Genomic DNA, 17,535 nt, shown 5'->3' with positions numbered 1-17,535 from the left:
ATGAGGCTGTGACCACAAAATACATATAGACAAATACAAAAGTCCTTTGCACTCAACCCATTATCAATATATTTAAGACATAGACATTTTATGCATACTGCTAGAATTCTTAATGAATCAGATGAAAATTGAGCATAGGACTGGCCAGATATGGGATGACTTTGACGTAGTTGGCCAGCTTAAATATATTGCACTATATGGACGAACAATCCCTGTTTTGTTTAAAGGGTAAGGCATTTTTCAGTAGCAGTATGCACAAAATGTCTCTGTCTTAAATATATTGATAATGGGTTGAGTGCAGAGGACTCTTGGATTTGTCTATATGTATTTTGTGGTTACAGCCTCGTTGCACCCCCGCCTAATGGTTTTAAAAATTAGTGGTGAGCACAACTTTCCCTTCTATGTACTGATAAGCACTGCATCAGGGCTGTTCTTAACTTACAGAACAAACGCAAGCCTTAGGGGCAAATTTATCAAGTGTCGAATTTCGAAGTGTAAAATACTACGAAATTCAAACATCTAATAAAATCCTCCGACATTCGAACTCAGAGGATTTTATTCATCGTATGATCATTTTCCGATCGTAGTACGATCGTACTCCGATTGTACTTCGAATTGTACGATTAGAACGATTTTATCGTACGATCATACGATTTTCCTACGAATATAAAAAACTTTGAAAATTGCTCTGGAATAGGCTAACATAGCACTTCGGCAGGTTTAAGTTGGCGAAGTATTGAAGTCTACGTTTTTTTAAAGAGACAGTACTTCGATTATCGAATGGTCGAATAGTAACGATTTTTACTTCGAATCGAAGTCGAAGTAAATTCGAAGTCGTAGTATCCTATTCGATGGTTGAAGTATTCAAAAAATTATTTGGAAATTCTAACTTTTTGTACTTCGAAAATTCACTCGAACCTTAGTAAATCTGCCCCTTAATGTCCTAAATATATTTATATGGGTTATATATACAGTGCAATAATGTATTGTACAAAGAAAGTTCAGCAATGCAATCCTGTTTATTTTTCAGAAAAAGAGAGTTTGTCTGTTGTTGCTGATCAGATGCTGTAGTAGCCTCCATCGTGTTTCCGGGAGTATCCATGGTTTGTAGCAGCTGTATGATGACTCACTAGGAAAGAAATACACTTAATTAAAAAAATGTAATGAATACCGTAAACTTGTATGGGCTAGAGTTGGTAAAGAAATAGCTTGTTTTCAAAGTTAATCTGTCATCCTGCCATTTATTACACTTTATAGAACGTGAAATTAAAATATACTTTTTTGTTCTTTTTGTTTGCTGACCATTTTATGCACACTACCTGCTCTAAGGATTTTAGTTTGTATCATCCCTTTGGTTAAGGCAGCACCAAGCCAAGCCATTCTGGCGTGTTAGTCAACCTGGCCGTCCATCTCGTCCCCCAAGCATGTATGCAAATTATTTGTAGCGAATGTGTGAGCACATACACACATTGCCGAAGGTGGAGGGAGTTCATTGACTTTAGGGGCCAATGACCAGACTAGGGGTAGTCTATATGTGCACTACGGGAAGGGGTAGTCTATGGGTAGTCTATACATGCCTACCACTGCCCGCCATGTCCTAGGCACGTGCCTCCTGTGCCTACCCTAGTTCCAGCCCTGTGTAGCTGGCCATAGATGAAAAGATCCGATTGTTCGAATCCTCGAGTGATCGGACTTCCCTTTCTCCCGACCTGCCACTAACCATTCAGATCAAAGTCTTACCATTCAGATTCAATTCAAAATAAAATTCAAATAAAGTAGTTAAAGAACAGATCAGCAAATGTTCTGCCCCTGACAGCAATCGTACAATAGTTATGTCCGACAAAGCTAGTGACAGTCTCCCACTGAAAATCGTACGATCGGCAATACACGCAGAGATATTATTGGCACCCGACAGAAATTTTCTAACCTGTCTGATCGACCAAACGACTGATCTCCGTTGGACGAAAAATGTCGGGACTCTCCACGGTCTGAAAATCGCACGAATCCTCGATTTGTACGATCGGATCTTTGCGTCTATGGCCAGCATTAAGGCATATAAGGACTTGTGGATCAGATTTATCTCTGCTGATTTCTTTTTGATAACGTTCGTGTTGTTGATAAGGCTAATGGCACATGGCTGAATATTGGCTTTTTTTTTTTATCCACACAGGCAGAGAAAGGCTGATGTCATCCCATCTGCTCCTTCTTCTTGGTACAATGACAGGCATCAGCCTATGAGTGTACATTGAGCAGATTTGGCAAGAAAAAACAATAATATGCAACAAGAAGAAGCAGATGGGACCAAAACAGCTTTTCTCTGCCAACAGGTGAAAAAAAGTCACTCATCAGCAATGGCATTAGCCTATAGACACACTGACACCAGTGGGCCAAAGAGCAAAGATATGATTGGTGGGCCCCACTGGCCCAAGAAATTTGTGATAAAACTACCTTAGGCAGGTGAACTTCAATATAACAAGTGACAACCATGGAAGAGATATTCTGTGCTTACTGGTGTAGACATAATCTCCAGGTGTGGCTATATGGACCAGGAGCCATGGTAATTGGTAAATGACAAAATTGTCATACCACAATAAAAAAATTAAATATTCAATAACAAAGGGGCGCTTAGGGTCTCTCAGTGTCCCACACTTGAGAGAGGTAGGTATAATATAATCAATTGATTCAGCAGATCTCCCGGTTATCAGTCATAAGATAGCATAGTAGATAGTAGAGTGCAGCCACCTCATGAAGTTGGACAGACTTGCACAACAAGCATAAAAGAGAGGCACGCTTCCATTGCATAAAATCAATGAGATGCTTTATTTATATAAGAGTAATGCTCTTAGATTTAGTAGCAGAATTTCCAGCATATAGGTATAAAACCAGTTACAGCAGCCCAACGCGTTTCATCAGAATGTCAACTTCATCTGGGACATACTGTAATAAACCTTATAAAGAGACATTTAAATCCCTCTGACTGACACCAAGGGAAGTGACGTGTGCAACCAATACAGCTTTCTGTGTAAGAGCGCATGATGTATAATGGAGGAGATCTGGAAACTGTGGGAAAAGCTTCCAAATTAGAAATTTGCATGCTCGCATGACAAAGCTCAGAGAGAGCAAAGAAGAAAAGAGCAAAGAGGAGGAGAGGACTGCGCTTAACAGAGCACACACCAGATTCTTGGAATCCATCCATTCCCATGGCATAGTACCTATAGTACCCAGTGGCTTAAAAGCTGATGCTAATTTTTTAATTTCTAGCTTGGAAGCAAGTTTTGGTTGCATGAAAACCAGTTGCACTGCCAAACAGAGTCTCCTTTTGGCTGATAGTCCATATGGGGGCTACTAAATGGCCAATAAAAGCACTTATTTTGCACCACCCAGGAACATTTTTCATACTTTCCTCACCAAAGGTTGGGGACCCCTGCTCTAGAGACACATATTACTTAAAGGTAAAAATGGTGAGATTCAAAGTTGCACATATTTAAAAGACGTCTTGGGGGCAGATTTACTAAGGGTCAAAGTGAATTTTTGAATTTCAAAAACTTTGAATTTCGAAGTAATTTTTGGATACTTTGACCATCAAATAGGCCAAATTTGACTTTGTTTCGAAGTGAAAAACTTCAGCTTCGAAAATCGAAGTACTGTCTCTTTAAAAAAGTTCGACTTCGATACTTCGCCATCTTAAACCTGCTGAATTGCTGTTTAGCCTACGGGGGACCTCCTATAACCTATCTTGAGTGTTTGGGCAAGTTTAGAGAAATCAAAGGATTTTTGGTAAAATCATTCGAATCGTTCGATACGAAGGATTTCATCATACGATTGTACGATTTTAAAAATCCTTCGACTTCGAATGTCGAACTAACCTATTCGATGGTCGAATTTCGAAGTTTTTTGCACCCTTGATAAATCTGCCCCCAGATCAACGATTATCTAAATAGATCAAGAAATTCCCATCCAAGATGGTTGTCCAACATTCCTTATAGTCAATTCCTCAGAATCAGTAAGAACTGTTATACTGCTGAAGCGTTTGCTAGAAAAGCAGATTTACTCTCAGCAAGATTTAAAGAAAAGGGGTATGAAAAGTGGTTAATAGAGAAGGCAAAAAACGAGGGCAAGAAGCAAAGACGGTAAGAGCCTTCTTAACCTGAACATCGATAAGGAGATTCATTTTGAAACCTCTGAAACAAAGAATCTGACAAAAAATCAGACCAAACCTATTACAAGAAATACTTGAACACTAAAGGATCCCATCTTTTGCACTACCTTTAATGCACAGTATAAAGAAATACAACATATAGGGGGTATATTTATCAATGAGTGAAGTTAATAGTGAAGTTCCGCCACTAGAGTGAAATTCCGCCACTCTCCATTCATTTCTATGGGATTTTTATAGGCGTATTTATCAAAGGGTGAACTTTCACTTCACCCATTGATAAATACGCCTTTCAAAATCCCATAGAAATGAATTGAGAGCTGCGGAATTTCACTCTAGTGGCGGAACTTCACTCTTTGATAAATTTACCCCATAGTCTTAAGTAGATGTACAGAATCACTTGTAGGCATATACATCGGAATACTACAGCCTTCTCTTCTAAAGTGACAGGTAAGATCTTTCATCTTAAAACAGAAGATCTCTTTTACTACTAAAGGTGTTTGAGCTATCTATTTACCTGCAATTGTGGGATGCAGTATAAAGGCAAGCCAAAAAGATGTCTTAAAGCTAGATTTAGGGAAAATAGTTTCAAAGTTTTAAAATAAACGATAGTTCTTATGGATTTTCTAAACATATGGGAGACTCACATATGAGTGATTTATTGGGGTTATAATTATGGCGGATGAACAAGTTAAAGGGATCCTGTCATCGGAAAACATGTTTTTTTCAAAACGCATCAGTTAATAATGCTACTCCAGCAGACTTCTGCACTGAAATCCATTTCTCAAAAGAGCAAACAGATTTTTTTATATTCAATTTTGAAATCTGACATGGGGCTAGACATTTTGTCAATTTCCCAGCTGCCCCATGTCATGTGACTTGTGCCTGCACTTTAGGAGAGAAATGCTTTCTGGCAGGCTGCTGTTTTTCCTTCTCATTGTAACTGAATGTGTCTCAGTGAGACATTGGTTTTTACTATTGAGTGTTGTTCTTAGATCTACCAGGCAGCTGTAATCTTGTGTTAGGGAGCTGCTATCTGGTTACCTTCCCATTGTTCTTTTTTTTTTGGCTGCTGGGGGGAAAAAGGGAGGGGGGTGATATCACTCCAACTTGCAGTACAGCAGTAAAGAGTGATTGAAGTTTATCAGAGCACAAGTCACATGACTTGGGGCAGCTAGGAAATTGACAATATGTCTAGCCCCATGTCTAGGGTTGCCACCCGGCCGGTATTTTACCGGCCTAGCCATGACATTTCAATGCAGTTGCCGGTAATTTGTAATATCCTTTAAAAAAAGCCCTCGGCCTGCCCCTATTTGCGCAGAACTTACCTTTTTTGTAGTCTTCTTCGCATTGCCGCGATGTTGCTCCTCCCCTTTTTGTGGTGCACTGTGTAGCCCCGCCCTTTTTGCGTCATGGTCCGCCTCCTTTTTGTACCCGCCCCCCACTGGCCGGTTATTTTTTTTAATTAAAGGTGGCAACCCTACCCATGTCAGATTTCAAAATTGAATATAAAAAATCTGTTTGCTCTTTTGAGAAATGGATTTCAGTGCAGAATTCTGCTGGAGCAGCACTATTAACTGATTCATTTTGCAATTTTTTTTCCCATGACAGTATCCCTTTAACATCTTCCATCCAGAATTAAATAACTATAAAATCTGATATGTCAGATTTTATAGTTATTTAATAAGGCTTAATAATGTTTGATTTTATTGTTGTATGATTTTTTTTAGCTTTGATGTACTTTCTTTATTTTCCAGTTTATGATAAGATATAAGTGACAGTACAGCAAAGAAACCGGTTTTTGGACTTACTTAAAGAATTAATTTTATAGGCAATATTAGACATACAAATAAAAAATCTAATCTTTTCAAAAAACAGTTTTATTTGATATGTATACAATTTGTAAGTTTTTTAATTTGATGTACAGTATATTAATATGTGTCTCTAGAGGCTCCTATGGCAACTGAATGTCAAGATTCTGGTGTGTGCTTCTGTTAAAGTGCAGTTCTCTCCACCTCTTTGATTTTAAGCATGCGCGCCTCCCCCTTCTGCCAGTACTTAAGCGCACCCCTTTGTCATGCACATATGCACATTTCTGATCTGGAAGTCTTTCCCAAAAAGCAGAAGGCACTTCCCTTGGCGTCAGCCCGAGGGGTTTAAATATCTCTTTATAAGTTTTATTAAAAAATTCCCATGATGAAATCGACATTCTGACGAAACGCGTTGAGCTGCTGTAACTGGTTTTATACCTGCTGGAAATTCTGCTACTTAATGGAAATGCATTACTTTTATATAAATAAAGCATCTCATTGATTTTATGCTATGGGAGCGCTCCCTTCTTTTTATGATTTTTTTTCTTAAAAATGTAAATAGCCATTCTGAAGAGCTATTGCTTGCTGTAAAAGTGTGATTTTGCAATTTAGCACCTTTGTTATTATATATGTATTAAATAAGCTTCAACATCTTCAGAAAAAAAGATTTATCTGAAAAGGCATTTTAACTTTTTTTACAATGCGGAAAAAAGCAATGAACTGGGATTGTTTGAAAAAAAAAAATGCATAACTTACCAATAGCACCATTTATGCTATGGCTCTCTGAGGACTAACCCACTGTTTGACAGACGGCATCTCCTCTTGCAAGTCTGGAATCTCTTTCACTCTGTTTTTCAAAATTCTCCTACAACGAGTGTAGCAATAAAGACAATTAATAATAGTGCACTTTGGGCCCTCCCAATATATTCACTTCACTCCCACTTTTATGTGCCATTTTTTATCAGATTGTAAGTTTTTTTGAACAAGGGCCTCTTTACCTCTTGTATTATTTATTGGTTGTACTTTTGAATGCAATCTGCATGTTCAATGTATCCATTTATTCAGTGGCGTAACTACCGGGGGAGCAGGGGGTGCGATTGGGCCAGGGCTCGCACCCCCTCAGGGCTCCCGGCAGCTCGTGCCCACTGATTCCGGCCGGAAAATCGCGTACGGAGGGGGTCCCGGCTGCACGTCCCGCACCAGGGCCCGCTCCGCCCCCCTCTAGTTACGTTACTGCATTTATTGTACAGCACTTATTATTGTACAGCATCATTACAGTTCATTCTCTTACCTGTGATTCTCTGTTAATGTTTCTCGTTGATATAATGTTTCATTGTGATCTTTTAGAAGACCATTATGGTGATCATACAGGGACTTTAAAGTAAAATCCAAGCTGTCAGATGGAGACTAGAAAAAAAGTTTTACATTTTACTTGCTTACTGGATAAAACCTCACTGCAAAATAAAACATTTTTCCCTTTAAAAATAATTAATGCAAAGAATATTGTGCATAACTCAGATTGACTTCTTTATCATTGGAAGAAAGGGTGAGGCAAATATTCATTCTTAAAACACAACAACAACAATAATTAAAAGGATACATGTAATTACCCCTTCTGTTGATTTACAATTTTTTTGTACAGGTTTTAGAGATAATATCCCACCTGGGGGTACAATTACAAGACTGTAGAACTGTGGTAATTGTGTACTACTATAGAATAGAGTATTTTTGTGTGTGACCTAGGTGAGACAATTGCCTAATAATGTTGTGACTTTTATTTTATTTCTCTCAGCCAGAGGTATCAACAAGCAGCGGTGTAGTAAATGTTAACACGCTTTCTGATTATGGTTACTGAACCTGCATTGTCTTGTCAAACAATGATTCTGAGTATTACACACACATACAAGGCAGAGGTCCCCAACCTTTTTTAACTTTGTGCAATAGCGATGAGCGAAATTTTTCTGCAAATTTCGAAGTGAAAATGATGGCCACAGACTAAAAAAATTGTTGCGCATCAAAAAAAAATGTCGCCCATAGACTTCAATGCATTATGGCAAATTTTCGGCAAAGCAAAATGGGCCAGATTCACCCATCACTAACTGAGCAACATTCAGATGTAATAAGAGTTGGGGAGCAACACATGCATGAAACATGTTCCTGGTTGGTGCAAATTATAGTGCTGTTAATGGCCTAGTAGCTCCTATGTGGACAATCAGCCTACAGGAGACTGTGTTTGGCAGTACAGCTGTTTTTTATGCAACCAAAACTTGCCTGGAATTTAAAAGCAAGCACATCCTTTGAGTCCACTGGAAGCACCATCCAAGGGGCTGGTGAGCAACATATTGCTTGGGAGCTACTGGTGGGACCACTGCATTAGGGCAATGGTGAATGGAACATTTTGTCTCCCACTCTTGGAACACTTTGTCTCTCACTCTTTAGGAAAACTAAAGTTTAACAAAGATGTAGGGTAGAAATGCTACATTTTGTTTTCAGGTTTTGCACCAGTCCAAGCAACCAAAGTCCTTTAGCAGTGAAGACCTGTTCCTCTGCTGCTGTCCGTTAACTGAGCTTAGGGACTAACTCCCAATATACTGTATATATAGAATATGGAAATCACAAGAAAAGGCTGATTAGTAATTAATTTGGATTTTCATAACATGACAGCTTAGGAACCAGTTCCCTTACAGCCATGGGCCCTGGCCCAATTGCACCCCCTGCTCCCCTGGTAGTTCCGTCATTGCTTAATTTTCTTCTTGATGATTTTCCATGACCCCTAAACTGAGCTTCTCAAAAGCTTCCCAGAAGTGTCACTGAGACTCCTAATAAAATCCAAGATGGTGAGCTTCTGGGACAACTTGCAGAAACTGAAGGCTTGAATAGTTATTATATAGAGATGCTGAACCTCTAGGCTTGTGCATTAAAGTACCAGTAACATCAACATTTTTTTAAAAAAAATTGTTAGTATACCACAAAAAAAATCCACCAACTTAAAATCGCACAGCCTTTATTAAGAAATTACTTACCGAAACTCTGCTTGTGCTTCTCTTCAGAAAAGACGTCACTGCGATGATCCGTCGTGCATCGCTCGATTTCTCCTCCCTGGCTATCTTCCATAAGGAAGGTAGGGTGGAGAATTCAAGGGCCGCACGATGGATCGCCTTTTCTGAAGAGGATCGCAAGCGGAGTTTGGGTAAGTTATTTCTTAATAAAGGCTGTGCGATTTTAAAGTTTAATTAGTCTTGGTGATTTTTTTTTTACATTTTTTTGATATTACTGGTCCTTTCAGCTCAATATATCTCTATATATTATGTAGATATGCTGAACCTCTAGCCCTGTACATTAAGCTCAGTATATGAGATATGGCATTTTTAGCCATATACCGGTACATTTTTTTTGTTTAGTTCTCCATATTGCACTGTTCAAAGAAGTTTAAGTCAACTTTATATATGTTAAAATGTTTATATAATATAATGTTTATATATGTTATAATGTTTTATATAATATAATGTGCATACTTGTGTGTGGGTAGAATCTAAGCAGGTAACATGTCTAGGAGAAAAATGCTGATAGTTGGATGAAAGTAACTTACCTCTGGGTCATAGTAATACACTGCTCTCCTGTCACTTGATAGTGTTGCAGTAGAATTTAGACGATACCAAGGGTCTTCTTTTTGGGGCAAATTGTTACTTTTCCTACCAGTTGTTCTCTACAGGAAGAAAATGTTTATACCCAATATGCAAAAAAGTTAAATTTTCAAGGAAACAATCTAATAAAATGAGGATGATAACTTGAAGCCCCGCAGCCTGGATGTTTTTATAACACCAGGCCTCCTTTAGAATTCCAGAGACATCAAATGTTAGGTGGTTCTCTACTCAAATATATGGTACGCTGTTAGTTAGTTATACATAGGAATATGGAAAATAACACATTTAAAGTAACATGTATGTATGTTATTTTTAGAGGGAAAATAAATACTAGTTATATGTTTCATCCTACCTGCATTTTATTACAGATCTTTAGTTAAATATTACTAATGTTCTCCAAATGGTACAACTGCAGTTTGGGTGTATGTTCATCTCTGCATTTAGGCTATGGTTTTTCGCAGCAGCTCTGAGGTGTTTTGTCAAATACAGGGGCTTATTTATTTATACAGGTATGGGATCTTTTATCCAGAATACTTGGGGCCAGGGGGTTTCCATATAATGGATCTTTCTGTCATTTGGATACGAATATCTTCCATCTGCTAAAAATCATTTAAACATTAAATAAACCCAGTTGGACTGTTTTGCAACCAATATGAATTCATGCAGCATTCATTACCATCAGGAACAAGGTGCTGTTTTATTATCATAGAGAATATTCAAATTTTGAATAATTACAATTATTATCTTTAAATGAACTCTATGGTTGGTGGCCTTCCAGTAATTCAGGGCTTTCTGGATAATGAATCCCTTAATATGGGACTTGCACAAGTGTAGTTGCCAATAACAATTTATTTTGAGCGTAAACAAAATGATAGCCAAACAGTTACACAATTTAAAGCTTAAGAGCTAAAAAAAACCTTTTTGACTATATCTTCACAAACTGCTTCACTTATAATTAAACCCCTACATGGATGAAGTTTTACACCTTTTTTTGCTAGATTGCTATGTTCACCTTTTTTTAAATATTTAAAAGTTGTTATTTACAAATGGCAACAGGCCAGGACAAAGCAGCAAAAGAAGCTTTTTGTCCAATGTTTGTCATGCCCTATGCCTATGAATTGAGGTTTTTAAATATTTTAACAGTGCTATCCAATCTCTACAAATCGATTGATTTAGGTGGTGAGTGGCTGCTGTGAGAATAGTACCTTGTTGCTGTGAGCCTATCGTGTGTCATTATATATTAAGTAGTTGTTCAGCTCTGCTGACAATAATATACAAGAGTACGGCCCTGAAGTGGTTAAAGCATAATAATGATATGTTAGCTAAAGGAAGAATCCTGCATGTCTATTTACAATGTTTGAGCTCTGATCTAATGGAAAATATACACAGACTTCTTACTGTTCATTAGTGCAGGGGGTCCCCAACTTTTTTTTACTCATGAGCCAAATGTAAAAGAAGTTGAAGAGCAGCATAAGCATGCAAAAAGTTCCTGGGGAAGCCAAATATGAGCTGTGATTGGCTATTGGTAGCCCCAATGTGAACTGGCAGCCAGGGCCGGAACTAGGGGTAGGCAGAATAGACACGTGTCTAGGGCGCAAAGCTGGGTGGGGGGGGGGCGCCAGGCACCAGGCCCAGCAATAATGTCCAATACTGAGTAGATTTAATTCCATCCCCATCAGCATGGGACATAATAGTGTATAAAACTGAAACACATTGTTGATACAAACAGAATCCTGCTGCAAACTCACTCTTCTTATTAATAGCTACTGATTTACAAATAACAAGCTCATTACAAATCAATCACAGACTGGAGCCAGGGGGTCAACTTGCAAAGATTTTGGGCAAAACAGTGCTGAGAGCATTACAATAACAGAGATACAGTATGGGATCCGTTATCCAGAAACCCATTATGCAGAAAGTTATGAATTACGGATATGTCACCATTTTATCCAAATATTCCACATTTTTAAAAATTATTTCCTTTTTCTCTGTAATAATTGAATAGTACTTTATACTTGATCCGAACTCAGATATAATTAATCCTTACTGAAAGCAAAACCAGCCTATTGTGTTTATTGATTGTTTACAAGATTTTCTAGTAGACTTAAGGTATGAAGATCCAAATTATGGACCCATTATCCAGAAAACCCCAGGTCCCAAGCATTCTGGATAACAGGTCCCATACCTGTACTAGGAAAGCTTCACTCTTGCCCTTCCCCTGCAGCTATGTTACTTCTTCAGCTGCACTTGATAAAGCGTAAGCGAAACGTACGTCGGCGAGCCTTCAAACCCTTTTTTTTTAAAAAAAGCTCATTATTGAAATCTTACCTTTTTAAACTTGAATTGAATCTCGGATCCAGAGAAATTTAATGGAATTGTATTAGCGCAGCATTCATTCCTTTTATTCTCTTTTATCTCTAAGGCACTGAGGATTTGTTGGTTTTATAGCCAAGTTAGCTCTCCTTACAAGACAGTTAAACGTAGTAATGAGACCACAGTCCTCAGTGTTCTGCTTTCTCCCACGTGTGGTGTCCCAGGGCTTAGAACAACGCAGCTAGTTTCTTCGGGACAACTCCACTTCTATACTATTTTCTAATGTCTAACTTTTATTCATGAATTGCCGACGCTTTATTTTTAATTGTTTGATACCATGAACTCACTTTAAAATTATAACTACAGCACTAGCACCTTATTTAATTCATATAAGAACCATGAACTTTTAGATTATTCATCAATTGTGTGTAGATACATTTTGTTGAAGGTCACGGCACCTAATTTATAGCACTTAAGCACTTTAATCATAATTATTTGTATTAACACAATCGATTGAAATACCATTAATTGTATGTTGGTGCTAAATTGATTGAGAACTAAGCATATGTTTATAATAGCACTAAGCACTTATATAATTAGATCTCAATTCATTTTAGTAAGGTAGTGTGGGGTTTTACTGCTTTCTCTTGTTTTTAGTATCATAATGGTGCCCCTAACACAAGCTGGAATAAGCATTGCTTACAGCTGGGATTGTCAGATTAGTGACTACATGCGACCATGAAGTCTCTAATCATCACCCTGCTGATTTTTACTGGATTTTTAAGAGTAAGTTCTATGTATTTATACTGGGGAGATATGTGGACTTTGAACCATTATGGCCTCTTATTATTAGTGTTATCTGTTAATGATACTTATTAACTAGTGATTAATGGGTTTATGGAAAGCACCCTGTCCCATACATCTGATCTTTGCACATTTCTCTTACAGGAAAGATATATCCGAGATACTGAGAAATTCTGTAATCACATTGATAAATGGGAATATTGTGAATCCAGGCAGGTTTGCCCAGTGCCTGTTGAGTGGAACAGTTATACAGAGGATTTACCGAGCGACAATATCAAGTTTGAACAAGAGAAGCCCAAGCCAACTCCACTGCTAATTCCTGGAGATATAAGATGTGATGTAAGTTTAGATTTGTGCTGTTTGATTAAAACATATTTTTGTGTAACCAATGCACCTTGCAGGGAGCAGAAAGTTTACATGGTATGATCATTAGAAGTGTAATTGCCATAGATATGAATGGACCTGGCAATGTCATGTAATTATGCTCCTCGCTCAAACATCAAAGCCAGATTTATCATATAATCACATGAAATACATTGAGTGGAGTATTAAACCATTACACATAAACCATGTGATTAATCACGTGACTTTACATTGTACAAACCAGACAGTTATGGGATTTCTGAATATGTTATCTAATCTTCTGCTGTGTGAGTAAATGATCATCTTCTCTTGCAGGGCTTGCTGTGTCCTATTCCTCCAATCGAGAGTCAGCTCAATAGACCAGGCCCAGAGCTGAGTAGTACCATCATTGAGGTAATTGGAACCATTACATGAGAATATCGCGTATATAGTGAATCTGACATGAAGAGATTAGAGCTTTAACTCTGGACCCTATGTCAGGGACTAACTGTCATCTTAACTGTCAGCCTGATTGATATGGTTTATGTGACTGAGTTTCTGACTGTCTGACTAACTGACTTCTTTCTGTTGTAGGAGTTGCTACAAGCTGTTTATTATCTGGAGCTCATTTATCGAAAGGATAAAACTAAAATGGGAGAGGACCTTATGGTAAGCTCCAATAGATGATCCTTAGAAACAATCAGACCGGTTATCAGTGTGTTACTGTGTAATCATCTCATCTCTTTCTCTGCTTTTATGTAGGACTTTTTCTTACAAGACGTGCTCATCCCCATTATACATTAATGTTAGAAAAGGTTTCAACCAAAGAGAAATGGAGAAGAGAAGGAGTGAGTGCAGCTCATCTGCCAGTGCTTGGCAAGAGATTTCTAAGGAAAAGACCTGCCTTGTATCAGGTTAAGGACATTAATAGACTGATATACATTGGCTGCACAAATATTTGCCAGAAGAAGCCAAACAAGTGACCATAGACAGAAGTGGATGGAAGAGTGAATTCCAACTTCTCCAGATTGTTCTTGTCCATATTTTGTAATAAAATATTAACAATACAAGTTCAGACCTGAGTTTCTTTCTTCATTTTCTCTTTGAAAATATTTCTGCTAGAGAATCACTGACAGGCATAGTGCTGTGGGTTTCATTCTGAAATTGAATGAATGTTTTTTTTTTGTCTGTTGGTTGTTTGTATGCAGATGATACAGGTTTGATTACACAATTTAGCATAGTGGTGAGCAAGGGGAGGCACATGGAACCATTTTTAAATTGGGCGAGCTTGGGAGCACCAATGGGCATAAAGACCAATAGAGCCTTGTACTTAGCACCTTGACATAGGGCATGCTCCAGGCACAGGTGCTGTGTAAGTGAGCTCTAAGGTAAGTGATTGTGCTCCTTTAGATCTCTAGTACATGCACTAGGGCTTTAAGAAATGAAGCTTAGAAGCAAATGAGGGAGAGGGACAGAAGACACATGTAAGATTGTGTATTTGTGTGAGTGCTACAGAGAAAGAGGGAGCTATATGTATGTGAGTGTTATTGTGGTTAAGAATGTATAACTATGACACCATGCATTGTTAGTGCATCCAGCTCAGAAGGAACAATTCTGTATCTGGACCATATATAAATGTGGCTTTCAGGTCCGGACTGAGAATTAAAATAGGCCCTGGCATTTCAGGTACACAGAGGCCCAATCAGCCCCCACCAGGCCACTAAATACTGACTTTCTATGGCACTTTATAGCAGCCCCTCTGGCATTTGCCAGAACCCACAGTCCTGGGCTGTGTGTCTTTAAGAGAAAACATGCTATTTTAAACAGGAAATGCTGATCTATATTCTTTTTACAAAAACAGTAATACAGGCAGGTCCGGACTGAGAATTAAAATAGGCCCTGGCATTTCAGGTACAAAGAGGCCCAATCAGCCCACACAGAGGCCAAAACAGTCCCCACCAGCCCACTAAATACTGACTTTCTATGGCACCTTATAGCAGCCCCTCTGGCATTTGCCAGAACCCACAGATTGCCAGTCCGGGCCTGAATACAGGTATGGGATCCATTATCCAGTAACCCGTTATCCAGAAAGCTCTGAATTACAGAAAGGCCATCTCCCATAGTCTCCATTTTATCCAAATAATCCAAATTTTTAAAAATGATTATTTGTTTCTCTGTAATAATAAAACAGTACCTTGTACTTGATCCAAGCAAAAATATAATTCATCTTTATTGGAAGCAAAACCAGCCTGTTGGGTTTATTTCATGCTGAGATCCTTTTCTAGTAAAATTAAGGTATGAGAGTCCATATTACGGAAAGATCCATTATCCAGAAAACCCCAGGTCCCGAGCATTCTGGATAACAGGTCCCATATCTGTACTGCCTAATCACATTCCTGAGCTGGGCTTTGTTCGCATGTTTCCCCTGTGTGTGTGACTCTTTCAGTTGTCCTCCATAAACGTAAATACAGGTTAATGGACCCTAGTGTAGCTGACTGAGCCAGTGACTGATGAATGAAAAACAATCTCTTTAGGAGCCAATATAGACTAAAGCCATTTTATGTTTTCCATTGTTTTTCCCTAACTATTGGAGATTATGCACCTGTCACTGGATAAAACATCTTAGCTTCTTGCTGTACATTTTGTGTTGTGCTCTGTAATAAAGTTAAGACATTTTGTGCAAGTCATCCATTTAGGAAAGCTGCCTTTTGTACGAGGCTATCAAGCAACAGACAAAACAAAATCACTTGGTTGCTAGAGACAAACATAAATGAAAAAAAAAACTAAATAAAATGCCATGGCCTTAGACCTCTCTCTGGTGCTAGAAGGGTGTGCTCAAGTAACCCATTCATTGAATTCAAAAGCCTGTATATTAAGCAGATAGTTTTAGTTTTAAATGAATAAAAACATACAACTACAGCCAGTGTATAAGCAGAGGGTGGATAAAATATATGTTTATGGTGACCAAACTCCTATTTAAATTACTCACTCTGCATATCATATGTCCTTATAATTATTATGAAAAATAATTTATCCTCCAGCACATTTCAATTTTGTCAAATAATATAGTAAGTCACATGGTATAGTTATAGAAGGAAAAACTCACCTTTTATGTTACAACAAAAAGATAGAGCCTAGTTTACCTACTTGGTTTACAAATTTTTCTTTAAGAACAGACCTATTTTCTTGATTTTCACACTTTTCTGCTTTTACATATTGCTATTTCCTACATTTAAGTTATGGAAGTAAGTTCATACCTGCATATGTTTTCCCTGAAAGGTGTCATCATTCTCATATCTAGGGAAAGAATATGGATCCCTGGAATGTGACATTTGATGTCAGAGTCTAGTATATGGAAACACTATTTGGAGCAGATGCCAATGCTCAACTCTCTTGGCTCATATAACTGCATTTTTTGTTGACATGTTACTAGGAGACGGTGGTATAGTGCTGGACAGTAGCCAAAGAGCAGGGGCGTATGATACTGAACAGCTGAACTTTTCAAATTCACATTTTGGGTTTGTTTTGCAACTAGACATTTTTTGGGTGCCAATTTTTTTTGAATTTGTTTTACAATTGAAACATTTGAAGTGACTTCTGCAAACAGGAGAGACCTTTGTAATTCGTAGTAGATCAAAACAAAAACAGTTTTAAAAAATGTGTTTCGTCCAAGCAATGCGTATGGTTTCCTGTATGGGGGTAGTTTTGTAAAATAAATGAAAAATACCGCTCCGACTCACCGCTAGCCTTCTGTGCAATGCAGGCAGCCCATGGATGCATCTTCGAGTGCTGGATTCTCTTGGCGTCCCACTCTGCACTGAATAGGAAGAAGAAATGATGAAGTTTCCGCACACCAGAGTGCTTAAAAAATCCAAAATCTTTATTGATCCATAGTGATGAGCACACAGAATGTCTAGCTTGACGCGTTTCGGGCGCAGGCGCCCTTAATAATAAGCATAGGGAGAACAGTGGTTAGAAAAGCCATATAAATAGTCCAGTTCCACAGCGACCTCTATGGTGGTTCTCTAGTAGAGTATAACACGCTAGTCAGTGGAAATGCAAGGTGAAGCAATTATATGTACGTACATGAAAAAAAAATGTAATTATTGTGTTTTTTTCACATACATATAATTGATTTTTAAAGCACTCGTGTGTGAGGAAACGTCGTAGTTTTGGAAAAATCTAATTTAATTTTAGAAAACATATAATCCCCGTCATATTTGCTCATTTTCTGATGTACCAAACTGAGAGCAATGGCACACAATACATTTCATCATTTACCTGCCACAAGTGCTAAATGACTATTGGGAGCAGAATCACACCATTAGTGCTTATGTATAGAGCACTTGTGGTATTTGAGTGCAGCCTAATAAAGGGGAGAGAGGGGATTTACGGCTTGTGGGGCCCTGATAAGGCAGTCCAGTGGGCTTCAGTCCGACACTGTGTCTTGTACCTGCTTCCCAAC

The 17,535-nt window shown here is 38.2% G+C and overlaps 1 protein-coding gene across 1 annotated transcript; it reads right to left on the bottom strand.

The window, feature by feature from the left end:
- Positions 1 to 1,000: 1,000 nt before the first annotated feature.
- c1orf194.S (chromosome 1 open reading frame 194 S homeolog) lies at positions 1,001 to 16,464 on the bottom strand. The gene is made up of 5 exons (XM_018249391.2): positions 16,328 to 16,464; positions 9,557 to 9,673; positions 7,259 to 7,374; positions 6,724 to 6,832; positions 1,001 to 1,129 (listed from the first exon to the last, which is right to left on the bottom strand). Exons 1-4 carry the CDS (start codon positions 16,400 to 16,402, stop codon positions 6,736 to 6,738), a joined length of 405 nt encoding a protein of 134 aa, XP_018104880.1. The 5' UTR covers positions 16,403 to 16,464; the 3' UTR covers positions 1,001 to 1,129; positions 6,724 to 6,735.
- Positions 16,465 to 17,535: the final 1,071 nt, after the last annotated feature.

Source organism: Xenopus laevis, chromosome 2S, assembly GCF_017654675.1.
Source record: "Xenopus laevis strain J_2021 chromosome 2S, Xenopus_laevis_v10.1, whole genome shotgun sequence".
NCBI classification, from domain to species: domain Eukaryota; kingdom Metazoa; phylum Chordata; class Amphibia; order Anura; family Pipidae; genus Xenopus; species Xenopus laevis.
The sequence above is the reverse complement of the archived record's forward strand: the minus strand, read 5'-3'. Positions and strand labels throughout refer to the sequence as shown.